The sequence below is a fragment of the Sparus aurata genome, chromosome 9 (genome assembly GCF_900880675.1).
Source record: "Sparus aurata chromosome 9, fSpaAur1.1, whole genome shotgun sequence".
NCBI classification, from domain to species: domain Eukaryota; kingdom Metazoa; phylum Chordata; class Actinopteri; order Spariformes; family Sparidae; genus Sparus; species Sparus aurata.
The window spans coordinates 11,692,686-11,706,077 of record NC_044195.1 but is presented as its reverse complement, the minus strand read 5'-3'; the positions used below and the strand labels follow the sequence as shown (position 1 = coordinate 11,706,077).

Here is a 13,392-nt window from a genome sequence, read left to right as displayed (position 1 = left end):
AGCCAGGCTTATTTCTCATCCTTTGTTTTAGTGCTCTGGTTACACCAGTGATCCAAAATTCCCCTTTGTGTCTATCAAAACACTGCAGTTGCATAGGCCTGTTCACAAGTAGCCGGATGAGCACACAAATTAAGTAGAAAGCAGCCTGCAGTTTCAGAAAATGATATGACAGTGAGCTATCAGGCAGTTATTCATGTCTCATAATCTGAGTGGTTGCTAATGATGAAAGTGAAACTGTATTTGAATTGGTGTTTGGTCATAGTGAAGATAAAACTGTCCAAGTCTCTTAAATTGTTTTGTCATTCATACGCTTATGTACACAAAATCAGAACGGATCAATCAAGGCGTCTTGATGGCTGAGTGGGTTAATACACATTCACTGTTGCCACGACAGCCCTTCTTAGTCACATATCCCCACTCTCCCTCTCACCTGGTGTTTTATGTGTCTGTGTCAACGGTCTTCCTCTGTTTTTTTGTTCTCTGATATTAATCAGTAGGGGTTGTTCAGTATGGCTTTTTCAGGGCCGATACTGATGATTAGAAATCAAGGGGACCGATAATCAATATGTTTAACCGATAACCATTACTACTGCTATACATTTCATTACAGTTTACTCAAGTACTGTTCTTAAGTAAAATGTTCAGGTACTTTACTTGAGTATTTCCTTTTTCTGCTAATTTATTTATTTGATACATTTAGTTACTAGTTACTTTGCAGATTCATATTATTGTATTGTTTGTAGGCTATTATTTGTGATAGGTTACCAATAAGATAGTGTTGTGGACGGGAGATTGTATAAGAGGATGTTGCATCAGAACCAAACTAGCACATTTTTAATGTAGTTTATTTTATTGGCAATCTGACAGAAAAATCACTAATACCGATAATCGACATTGGCCAGATAATCGACCAGGCCAATTATCAGAGTATAACTAGTCATGAGCATTGCATGTAATTGATGTGTTTAACATCACCCTCAACATATAGTCTCGTTTGTTTTACCAATTATTACTTAAGATTGATGTTATAAAAAGCCACCAGCAATTAACTTTTTACATTACCTTTTTATTTAGAACTCTACCTTGTGCAGGTGTTTCAATTAAATTACATTTAATTCATTACTTTATATTAATACTGCATAAAGACTTTTTTTTAGGTATTTTGTTTTTGACACCTTTCTGTCAGATTTTGCTTATATGATGCAAGCAGTGATTAATGTGCATTTGATTCTGTTTTTTCTAGACATCATCTCCAAACTCATCTAATGAGAACTCTCCAGTGAGCCCACCAGATGAGCAGGGCCAGGGTGATGGGCCCCCACAGTTGGAAGAGGAGGAGCCCGCTTTCCCTCACACTGACCTAGCTAAGCTGGATGACATGATCAACAGGTATTTCCTCATTTGTTGACACAGAGGCTGCATCCTTAAAGCCCCCACACACCGCCCAGACTTCAAACCAACAGCCAACTGCCTTTATCCGACCGCTCTGTTGCCTCTTGTCTGACCCATTTGGCCGAAAAGTTGCATTGAACATACCGCTTCGACGTGCTGCCAGCTCCACAGTAGTGTGTACTTTCTACGCTTGCGCAAGATGCAATAAGCGGGTGGCGCTACATGAAAACAGGAAATGACGGAACAGAGTGCATAGAAAAACAAAGCGCACACAGTATTTCGCCCCTCCCACACACTGCACTGATTCAATAGCACACCGCCAATCAGAATGGTCATACAGCTAGCATACAACTAATCAGAGAATTCAATGGCTCAGACGGCCGACAGCCAACCTTCTCAGACTTCGCATGTTGAATTGGAGCAGACAACGTCCGCGCAGCCCCGAAAGCTTCCTACGCAGCTGAACACACCGAACATATTTGTTCCTGACCTCGTCCGAGTCTCCCCAAACGCTTCAGACGTCCAACGGTTGGGCAAGTGTGTTCCTGCCTTTAGTCACCCCCCAATTCTCCACATTGGATACAGAGTGTGGACCCAAACTTGGAAACATTGCAGCCCTATTAGTCTAAAATTGCACTGATTAACTTCAGTGAGTTTCAATGTGCATTTGCTTGTACATTTTTATCCTGAGTCTCTATTTTTATTGTGTTGTGACGGGTGCACATTTTTGACTTGGGTAAAACATTTTTCAAGACATTGCATATGTTTTTCCATCGACTTTGTATGTGCCCTTTAAAACTGGCTTCACATTCAGTCTGAACACATCACAACAGTCAAGCCACCACAGGGAGGGTGTTTAACAGCATGTGAAATTTAGCTCTGTGAGATGCAGGTAGACATCATATATGCAACATCCATGCTTTTTATACATCTATAGTGATTTTTCTGTTGTTTTCACTTTTTTCTCCTAGGCCTCGTTGGGTCGTTCCAGTTTTGCCAAAAGGAGAATTAGAAGTCCTCTTGGAAGCTGCTATAGACCTGAGTAAAAAAGGTAGGAATATACAGAATCTGGCAAGACTTTCCAAACAAAATATTCATGTAGTGCTGATTATAGGTAGTAGTTCTGTAATTTAAAATGTAATAAAACAGGGAAAAGCAACAAATCTTTACATTTTAGAAACTGGAACCAACAAATGTTTGCTCTTTTTGCTTGAAAAACTGAATTAATAATATTAGAAATAGTTATTGAGAATAGTTGGTAGTATATTTGTTATATTGATACATGATTGATATATTTGGATCAACCAACAGTCCAAAATATTGTCAATTTACAGTGAAATCAAACAAAAAGCAGGAAGTGATTAAATGCTATTGTCAAAAGAAAAAACGGCTTAATAGACTGAACATTTCATCACTAAAATCGAGCCTTATTCCACCTGATTGTCCACTGTTCATTGAACCAAATATCCAGACCTTCATTTCTGCACTGATGATGTTACGTTATGAGTATCGGTATTTTGTCAACAATTGAGCGGTGTCTAAATTGTAGTTCACACTACCTATTACATTCAGACTGCTGGTAAAATACTCAAAAACATTAAATGCTTTGATGCAGTAATCAAAAGTATCATGTTGGTGTATGTTTTGCACTTCACATATGAAATGTCGAAGGTCAAAGACCAGATATTAATTTTATTCATCCAATTTTAAAACCACAGTAGATATTCCTCTACCCGGGCCATTTGACAACGGAAACCTTTACGAATTATGTCATAATCTTGTTTAATTCTTTACACATTTTATATGAATGTTCTGATATCATATGAGGAACATATTTCCTTGCAGGACTGGATGTGAAGTGTGAGGCATGTCAGAGGTTTTTCCGAGATGGTCTGACCATCTCCTTCACAAAGATCCTGACAGACGAGGCAGTCAGTGGCTGGAAGTTTGAAATCCATGTGAGTCCTCATTGCTTCTTTATATTTTGGTACTTGAAAAACTTGAAGCCAAGGAATCTATGTAAATAGATTATCTTAAACAGATAAAAGCATCATATAAGCATTAAGACTTTTGAAAAGCTTTTGAATTTGACTCCACTTTCATTTCCCACAAACCTACTATGTACTGGTTTAGTGGAAGGGATTAAAGGTGTTCTGAAAGGTTAACAAAAATCTATATCATTATCAGGTAGCGTGACTAGGCACAGCCATCTTGGCTTTGTTTGTTCTCTGGCATCTTTGCCCTTATCTCTTTGGATGTATGCATTGTTAAGATGGGGTCTTGCCTGTAAATTGAGTTTCCTGTTTGTTTTACTTAGGGCTGAGGCAACGCCAGCAGTGATCAATGATCTTTTTGTAAGAAGTAGCTGAGGCTGGCTGTAGTGTTGTATTAGCAAGATTGATCCCTTGAACCTTTTCACGGTAAATGGAGTGAGACAGGCAAGGATGTTAAGGAGCAAAATATCTTTGTTTCCTTTACTCTGAAAATCATGCTGACAAGGTTATTGTTAAAATGATGATTATTATTATTTTTTTAATGTTTAGAAAAGATGTCTGTGGCAGCTGCCTGTTGGTATTTCCAGGTATCTAATGTAAACCTATCAATGAGGTATAGGTTATTGGTGGAGTTCAAAGTCAAAATGGTCATTGTAACTAAACCAAAACCAGACCTTGAAATTCTCACCTACTGATGCTTTCTTTCTCTTACTCTTGTAGTAACAAAGTTAATATGCAACTGTTTTTTTGACACACAAACCCTATTTTCATAGAGGTGCATCATCAATAACACACACCGGTTGGTGGAGCTGTGTGTGGCCAAGCTCTCTCAGGACTGGTTCCCTCTACTGGAGCTGCTGGCCATGGCCACCAACCCTCACTGCAAGTTCCACATCTACAACGGCACACGGCCCTCTGAGACTGTCCCCGCTGGAGCACAGCTGGCCGACGATGAGCTCTTCGCCAGACCACCAGACCCACGCTCTCCTAAGGTGAGTCGGCACTGCACCAGCTGAACAGACATGAAAATTGTATCATTGGTCACTTCAACTAGTCTTGTGGTCAATCACAGGCAATTTTTTTATTTTTATTTAAACAGAACTTTTTGACTTACATTCTGTGATTAAAGAAATTGTTCTTTTTCCACTTTCTATAGTCTAGATTGTGTGTATTGATAATACATTATTTATTCATCATAAATTTTCAGGCTGTAGAAAAATCTAAATTATCTTCCATCAGGAACAGTCATTCTGGAAATGGGCTGTTTTTTTCCTCCAGAGGACAGTTGGCCCGTCTTTGTATCCTAGACAGAATCCATAGAGTCACAATTTAGTCTTACCCTCGGGGCCCTTGTGAAACAAAGAGAATCCCTCTCTGGAAAAGTCTGATAATGAAATGTGGAACTCACAGTCCGTAAGAACCTTAGTGCTTCTGTCAGAAAGCAGATTTTGTAAAAGAAGGTGGATACACCAGAGAATAGGGATTTTACAGTGAAAGATGTGATGAATTCAGCGTGGGCAGGGGTCAGTTTGAACAGCACTGCAGCACTGATCGCCTGTCTGCTTTTGTTGGCAGGGGCCCAGGATTACTTATGGTTCCACAGTCCAACGATTAAACCCGATTTGCTGTCATGGTTAAAATTTAATCAGAAATGTATAAAAATTAAACTGCAATGCAAACTTTATATTTGCTTATAGTTAGATAGACCAGATAGGTCAGATAGACCAGCTATAATTCCACCTTGAAATCTGATTTAACATTCTTTCAACATGTTTTGTCTTTTTTTCTATTTATTCCCAGGGCTGGTTGGTGGACTTAATAAACAAATTTGGCACGTTAAACGGGTTTCAAATGTTGCACGATCGCTTCATGAGCGGCCAAGCACTGAACGTCCAGATCATCGCTGCACTTATCAAGTAAGGCTGTTCTGCAAATGCATAACTACTGTCAATGGGTTTCCTTAACATTTTATGGACTAGAAAAGTGCTCTCCGTGTAATGCTGGTGTTCTTACAAGTTTGTGTGAGCTGACTGTTGTTTTCTTTAAATTGCAGGCCTTTTGGCCAGTGTTACGAGTTCCTCACATTGCACACGGTAAAGAAGTACTTCCTTCCAGTCATCGAGATGGTTCCCCAGTTTCTAGAGAATCTAACTGATGAGGAGCTGAAGAAAGAGGCCAAGAATGAAGCCAAAAACGACGCACTGTCCATGATAATCAAGTCTCTGAAGAATCTGGCTTCTCGTGTACCAGGGCAGGAGGAGACCGTGAAAAATTTAGAGATTTTTAGGTTAAAAATGATTCTTAGGTGAGTACCACAAAATTATGTCTGATTGCCAGTTCTTGAAATCTGCCTGCAATTAAAATAATTATCACTATACACATTTAATATCATTTTCTATTAATTAAATAAACTCAATTTTCATCACCAGGTTATTGCAAATTTCTTCTTTTAACGGCAAAATGAATGCACTAAATGAAGTGAACAAGGTGATCTCCAGTGTGTCTTACTACACTCATCGACATAACCCTGAAGAGGAGGAATGGCTGACAGCGGAGCGCATGGCGGTGAGTTCAACTCAGCATTTAACACTTGTACTTTGAGTCTTAGTTTTCTCTGTATCTAAAATCCACTTCTCCTTATGTGTCTTTTGTCCAACCTCAGGAGTGGATCCAGCAGAACCACATTCTGTCCATTGTGCTGAGGGACAGTTTGCACCAGCCGCAGTACGTAGAGAAACTGGAGAAGATCCTTCGCTTTGTTATCAAAGAGAAAGCGCTTACAATGCAGGATCTGGACAACATCTGGGCTGCACAGGTATGCAGCAACTAACATTGTTCTTCGAACAAATGCACAATACAAGTTAACAGAGCCAAATAATTCACTCTAAGATAATCTGATAGAATACAAAGCAAGGTAAGCCAGTAAATCCTACATTACAGAAATAATGTAAATTGTTACTTTTCATTTTATTGTCTGACTGCGATAGGGCTCTGTTCTGGCAAGGACTAAGCTGTCATAACAATTAAAGTGCACTCTTGCACTTCAACTTGACACACTAAAACGGCAGACACACTGAAATTGAAAAGAAATATGAAAAATAAATTGAATCAAGTGTTGTTTTGTGACACTGAACTTGTGTAGATGCCATCAAATTTGCACTATAGTGTTAAACGTATGCCTGAAGCTAGTGTTTTCAACCTCACTATGGGGGCGCAAATCTTAACAAATGAAATGCTGAGCAAAGCAGAATAGTTCAGTAGCTAGGCATGTTATTTAGCTAGCTAAACGCTCCAGAGAGAACGCAACCAACATTTGTCTGTGTAGCGTGATGTTTGACTTGTGATCACTCAGTTTGGTTTAATGCCCCAGGTTAAAACACACAATAATGATCTGCCTGTCGTATACAGTTATTTTTAATCCATCGATGAGGACAAACGATCACAAATAGGACCAGCATGCTAGTAGCATAACGACATAGCAGCTTCCCCTTTTGGCGAACTCATCAGAGGGTGTCCCCAACACGTCACACACATGGACCACAGGTTGACACCCCCAAACTTCAGCACAAGTTTGCGGCATCTCGCCATACCACCAGATTTCCTGTGAATGTACCAAGGCCGTTTAACCAGTCGGAATGTACCTATTTTAGCAGCCGTGTCAGTTATGCGGCTTCCTGCTACTCTGCTCGAAAGCACCTGACAAGTCCAGTCAACTAGCTGTACTGCAACATCTACAAGAGCGGATGTTGTAGGCTATTCACAACCTCTTTAAAACATGAATAATTTTTGGAAAATATTGATCTTTTGAGCCTGATATTGACACAGTATAGTGGGGAAATAAATATTGTGATATATTACTGTTTGTTTTTTTATGTTTGTTTGTTTTTATAAGCACAGCACTACTATACAGACTTATGATATTGAGTATTGCTGTATGGTAGTTGAGAGAGTTAAAAAAAGATGTAATGGTGACACTAGGACCTGCTTGCTTTTCAGGTTTGTCATCATGGACGGATGAACCTGATAAAAGATGAACCAGATAAAAGCAAAAACGTTGGTCTAACAATAAAATTCTTTGTACAGCAAGTGTTGCGGACGTTTTGACTTCTTCCAAACTTTGGGTGGGGCAATATTAAGATAAAGCTGAAATGTAAATGTATTAGATTAGTATGCAAAAGAACATCCAGTTGAAGAACATGGCACATATCATGGTACTGAATTAAATTTAGTTTTACGCAATTAGTTTCAGTTAATCCTGTAACAGAAAGAAAGCTGCAGTTGTTCGTTCAACACAAAAAGTATAAGTCTCCGTGTTAATTACCAGTTGTCTGCATTGCAGCTGCAGCACATCCCTGACACTGCCGAGAATGCCTGGCTCTGGTCGACATTCCAAGTATATTGTTAACCCAACAGTTTGGTTGTTGTCTCTGTATATCTGCAGGCTGGTAAGCATGAGGCCATTGTGAAGAATGTCCATGACCTCCTAGCCAAGCTGGCGTGGGACTTCTCACCCGAGCAGCTTGATCACCTTTTTGACTGTTTCAAGGTGAGGAAGAGTTGTATTAATCAATTAGTCAATCGCAGAATATATAGGGTTCTTGTCCACAATATGCTTTATTTTATCATTTGGATCTGACCTAATCACACTACGGATACATAGTTCCATGTCAACAATATGCCATTTTGTGCAAGGTCTTAACATCTGCACTTGGTTGTTTCTCTTTTGCAGGCAAGCTGGACCAATGCCAGCAAGAAGCAGCGTGAAAAACTGCTGGAGCTTATCCGGCGCTTGGCTGAGGATGATAAGGATGGCGTGATGGCCCACAAGGTCCTTAACTTGCTGTGGAACCTGGCACACAGTGATGATGTGCCTGTAGACATCATGGATCAGGCTCTTAGTGCTCACATCAAGATATTGGATTACAGTTGCTCCCAGGTACATGTTGGGAGAATGGTGGGGATTATGTTTTAAAGGTAGATGATGTGCAAAATAATTGATGGACTGCTCATTTAACTTCACATACTGAGAATGTTGAATATTTACTCACAGGACAGAGACACGCAGAAGATTCAATGGATAGATCGCTTCATAGAGGAGCTACGAACCAATGACAAATGGGTGATCCCAGCCCTGAAGCAAATCAGAGAGATCTGTAGCCTCTTTGGAGAAGCCCCTCAAAACCTTAGGTAAGTTCATGATAAAATCAGCTTTATATAACAGGAACAGGAAGATTATTGATATGAAATCTGTGTTTTTTAAAGTATTTTATTGAGAATTATTAATGTTTATTTCGCACATAATGAATGAACAGCCAACATTTTTGACCAGCTGACCTTCCTGGCATTTTAAGCTGATGCTTGTCAACTTGAATGCTTAGTGCCCACAAGTGTAAACAGCCTAGCAGTTATGCTTTTTATCATTGAAAGATAACATCAGAATTGTCCTGTGTGAAGTCGTCTAAGTGCACTAATTAACCATCAGTGCTAATCGGCAGGACTGAGCAATACACCCACATTTTTAAACTGATGTGAAATATCCGTGACTAAACCAATTAGTCTTAATAATGTGACTTCTGTTGTGACCTTGAGGCCCCTTACATGAAATATTAGTTATTTGGCCCTGTTTTTATTTTTTTAGTTAGAATGTCCTGGGCAACAGATTCTCATTGTTCTTTGAGTACACTGATATGAGCTGGAAGGTACACTTCCCTTGTTTGCCTAGTTACACTGTAACAATGTAAATGTTGTAACTGCAATTTAAAGATGTCACTGGATAATGTTGGTAGACTTAACATGAACCTTAACCAACACCAAGTCCATGCCTAAACTAAATCACATCCAACCGGTTGAAAATGCCCACTTGTGTCTTCAGCTGACTAGCTAGTCATTTGTGTAGTCTATTAGCTAGCTTGTCAAGCACATGTTTAGTAAAAATTAAAATGTACTGTTTGTGATACATGAATAATTTGTTAAATCATAGACATTTTGACTCATGGTAGAAATAGCAGTTGTCAGGATCTGTAGTTAAAAAACAAACAAACAAACAAAAACTGAATCGCGAATCACAATGCTAAAAAGATGGCCATTAATATAATGTTACCATGGTAAATTTGTGAAATTATTCTAAGATTGATTTGAAGTGATATTGTTTAGCATTAATCATAAACTATTTTGGATTTTAAATTTCTAGTCAATATAGAAAATATGTAGTATACATGCCTGTTGTTTTTCAGAAAGAAAATGCCAATTAACATACAAACGAACTTAGTGGGGTAAGTTGAGAGCTAATTCCAGGGTTCTACCTATTTCTGTGTTACGTCAAGTCTAACTTTCTCTTTGACATGTTTATGATATGTACTATATAAAATGTCATTCTCTGTCATGGATCTGCTTAAGCAATTCTTTCTTGGGTTTCATCTCAAATGACTCATTCCTCATCCTGTTCAAAGCCCTGCACATGTATAGTACATTTTTGGTTTTGAATAACTTTGAATTATTTTATCAGCTCTGCTCTTGCTGTTGGAAACCCTGGCAACCCATCTATGCCTATCCATCCCATTCTTAATAACACTTGACCTTTAGTTTAAGAAATTAGAAAATTAGGCTAAAAAAGAAACGCAGATTAGCTGGACTGAAAACTGTTACAATATAAAGTAGGCTCTAATTATTACTGAGTGATTGATAATGATAATCCTTGCTGATTATCATTATGCTGTTAAATTGTTAGCTTCATGTCATTCAATTTCATTATTATTATTTGAAAATTGCTCGTGATGCAATGGTTTGTTTATATTGAATGTCTTTTTACACTGGATGAAGTTAAGGTGTGGTTACTTGAAGCAAGCCAAGTCCAAAACTTTTAAGAGGCTTGGTTACCATGATCACTGAACAGCACTTGTTGGGAGTTTCTGTGCAGTTTGTCAGTACTGAGCACAAGCCATAGAGTATCCACATAATAGTCCATCAATCCAGACAGTTACACAACTGAATGAAAGGTCCTTTGAGATGGAGCCCCATTCTTCCTGATGCCAGCTCTTTTCAGCGCAAATCACTCGGTGCAAAAATATCAGGGATATTTCATGCCTTGTACCCACTCTTCAAATCTATTCTAATATTGTTTTCCTGCATTTTAAATGCATATGGATAATTTACTTAAAAAATGTAATGGAGGGTCAGTGTGATATGGCCACTACTAATAAGTCAACTAAAGCCATAATTTATCTGCGGAATTTTAATAAATTCGAGTCACTTTTTTTTTTCCAATCTGAACTGATTTAGGTACATTGCAGATTTCTATGTGGCTCTTCTTTGTTTGGTGGCTATCAAAAGTTAATCATGGATTGCAGGCTCATTTGGATTTTGAGTTTAGCCATTTGTGTGGAAAACAAGGCAAGAAATGGCCTTTTTATGATATGACCTCTTCTGCTGGTTATTCTCTGAAACACACACACACCCCTACACACACACACACACACACACACACACACACACACACACACACACACACACAAATACACAGTTACACCAAAAGCTGCTTTCTATATGTCCCTGATAGACACAAATGAGCCAAATCAGCCATGCTTTGTTTTCCCAATATGGAAAATCTGTTACTAAATGTACAGTAAGTAATGTCTGCTCAATTCTTACTTTTTTGTCTTTCTTGCTTCCTCACTGAATTTTTGTCTTTGTCCCTCTTACAACCTCCACTACTCCTGCTATTCTCTCTTTAGTCAAACCCAGAGAAGTCCTCATGTGTTTTACCGCCACGACCTGATCAACCAGCTGCAGCATAACCATGCACTGGTCACCCTGGTGGCTGAGAACCTCTCGGCCTACATGGAGACCATGAGGCAGTTCTCTAAAGGTACACTGCCGAAGACAGAAATGGAACCTGTGTTATTCAGACATTTCATTTTTATAGGTACAGCTATAGGCTCAGTGATGTGCACTGTCTGTAGTCTTACTATATGTTCTTTTACAGAAGAACAAGCTGAGTTTGACCCACAGACAGTCAGGCCGGGAAGCCGCTACAGCCATGTCCAGGAAGTACAGGAGCGACTAAACTTCCTGAGGTACAACACACCATATTCATCCCACACTCAAATACATGAAATTTGACTAGAGGAGTAATGATTTCTGCCAGGTCAGTCCGGGGGACTTGTTGGTGGTCAACAGGGTGTACAAGTTTAGCTGTATGTCCAGAGTGAATGCAGGATAATAATGTAAAGAAGAAGAGACAGCTGATTCCAAAACTACAGCAATGAAAAATGTAATTTTAAAGTGGAAATGGCAACAAAAGAATCAGCAACATATGTTGTCCCTTGTGGAAACAAGATTCCAAACTGAAGCAGTTGCGTTTCACTTGCGCCCCTGAGCAGTCAAAAGGAGTAAAAAGTCAGCAGTAAATATAGACGTTTGTAGATAAGGAGCATTCGAAAAAAAGTATTTTCAAAAATCGTGAATCATCGCAACCCATGGGAGTATACAGTCATAAATGTGCACAAAAATATTAGGTAGATGAGTCTAAGTATCCAGGATTAGTTATGGAGACAAATGACCAAATGCATGAACTCCTCTGTGCTGATGCCTGGCGGAGACGGCGCTAACAGGGGTTTTTGGTAACTACACCTAAAACCTAAAGGTAAAACAAGGAATGGAAGAAAGAGAAATCTAATTATTTTGCATATTCTACGATATGTACAGTTTAATTCAGAGCTAATATGTCACACTGTAATACAGCCTAAGTCTAAGACTCTGTATTATGTTCATTAGCTTGTTCAAGGACAAATGTGGGTAATTACAGAGAAGCAGGTGGTACCCAGAGACTTCACCCCCACTAGCAATTATGATGCAAGTCTGGGACCAACTACAACTTGACAAGCATGTTTCTGTAACTCTCGGGCCACCAGTGTCCACCATTGATCGTCTTGTTTTTTTCTTGTCAGGTTCCTGCTTAAAGATGGCCAGCTGTGGTTGTGTGCCCCTCAGGCCAAGCAGATCTGGAAGTGTCTGGCCGAGAATGCAGTGTTTCTCTGTGACCGTGAGGCCTGCTTCAAATGGTAGTGTGCAGTTAGATCTCGCCTTAGATCTTGCCTTTAGCTTGAATACATTTCCTTATATCTGTTTATCAGCACATGTCTGTTCTGAATGTAGTGTTACTTTCCTCCCACCCAACAGGTACTCAAAGTTGATGGGTGATGAGCCCGACCTGGACCCAGATATCAATAAGGACTTCTTTGAGAACAATGTTCTACAGTTGGACCCCTCACTGCTCACGGAGAATGGCATGAAGTGCTTTGAGAGGTTCTTCAAGGCTGTCAACTGCAGGGAGGGCAAGCTGGTAGCAAAGCGCAGGGCCTACATGATGGATGACCTGGAACTCATAGGCTTGGACTACCTTTGGAGGGTGAGGAGATGTGTTGCGACAGTCACACACAAATGGATGTTTTTGTTTATTGGGAAAGGAGGCAGATGGTTTTGATAGTGCCTTTCAACTTTTATGCATATTGTCTTTCCATTTTCTGCTTTGAATTTTTATAATAGCTATAAGAAACAAAATTGGATATCTTGAAAACTGGATAAAGAAATCTCCATTTAGTCTCCTTGAGCACCATTTAAATCAGAAAACATACAGATGATTGTAAAGCTTCTGTTCAAATGTAGTTTGCTTTTGTTGGGGAAACAGTGGTGATAAGCTGTGGGTCTGACTGCATGACGAGTTATGCTCTTTGGTTGCTTTGGACAAAAACGTCCAAAGGCTCACATTGCTCACAGACTCACACTCGGCTCTAAGCCAACTTTTAAAACTTGATATAATGGTGATGACTTGTGACACATGACCAACAGCTGCTCTGTGGTTTGTCCCTCTTGTGCACATTTAATCAATTAGTTGTCAACTGGTAATATTAATCGCCAAATATCTGGAAAACAAGTCCAAATCTCTGATTTCAACTTCATATATTTGAATATTTTCTCCTGTCTTTACTCCTCTATGACAATAAACAAA

General features: G+C 39.2%; 1 protein-coding gene across 5 annotated transcripts in view; it reads left to right on the top strand.

The window, feature by feature from the left end:
* Nucleotides 1-13,392, top strand: part of usp9 (ubiquitin specific peptidase 9) — a 41,810-nt gene that overhangs the window by 9,249 nt on the left and 19,169 nt on the right. For 3 of the 5 annotated variants that reach the window (XM_030427573.1, XM_030427572.1, XM_030427571.1), the window contains exons 3-18: nt 1,244-1,389; nt 2,364-2,443; nt 3,238-3,350; nt 4,160-4,378; nt 5,187-5,302; nt 5,440-5,691; nt 5,816-5,951; nt 6,049-6,201; nt 7,828-7,932; nt 8,116-8,322; nt 8,437-8,573; nt 9,620-9,658; nt 11,117-11,250; nt 11,368-11,458; nt 12,332-12,445; nt 12,564-12,792. In XM_030427573.1, the coding sequence (XP_030283433.1) occupies nt 1,244-1,389; nt 2,364-2,443; nt 3,238-3,350; nt 4,160-4,378; nt 5,187-5,302; nt 5,440-5,691; nt 5,816-5,951; nt 6,049-6,201; nt 7,828-7,932; nt 8,116-8,322; nt 8,437-8,573; nt 9,620-9,658; nt 11,117-11,250; nt 11,368-11,458; nt 12,332-12,445; nt 12,564-12,792 (2,271 nt within the window). The remainder of the gene's footprint in view (nt 1-1,243; nt 1,390-2,363; nt 2,444-3,237; nt 3,351-4,159; nt 4,379-5,186; nt 5,303-5,439; nt 5,692-5,815; nt 5,952-6,048; nt 6,202-7,827; nt 7,933-8,115; nt 8,323-8,436; nt 8,574-9,619; nt 9,659-11,116; nt 11,251-11,367; nt 11,459-12,331; nt 12,446-12,563; nt 12,793-13,392) is intronic. The other 2 variants (XM_030427575.1, XM_030427574.1) reach the window with 1 other exon arrangement.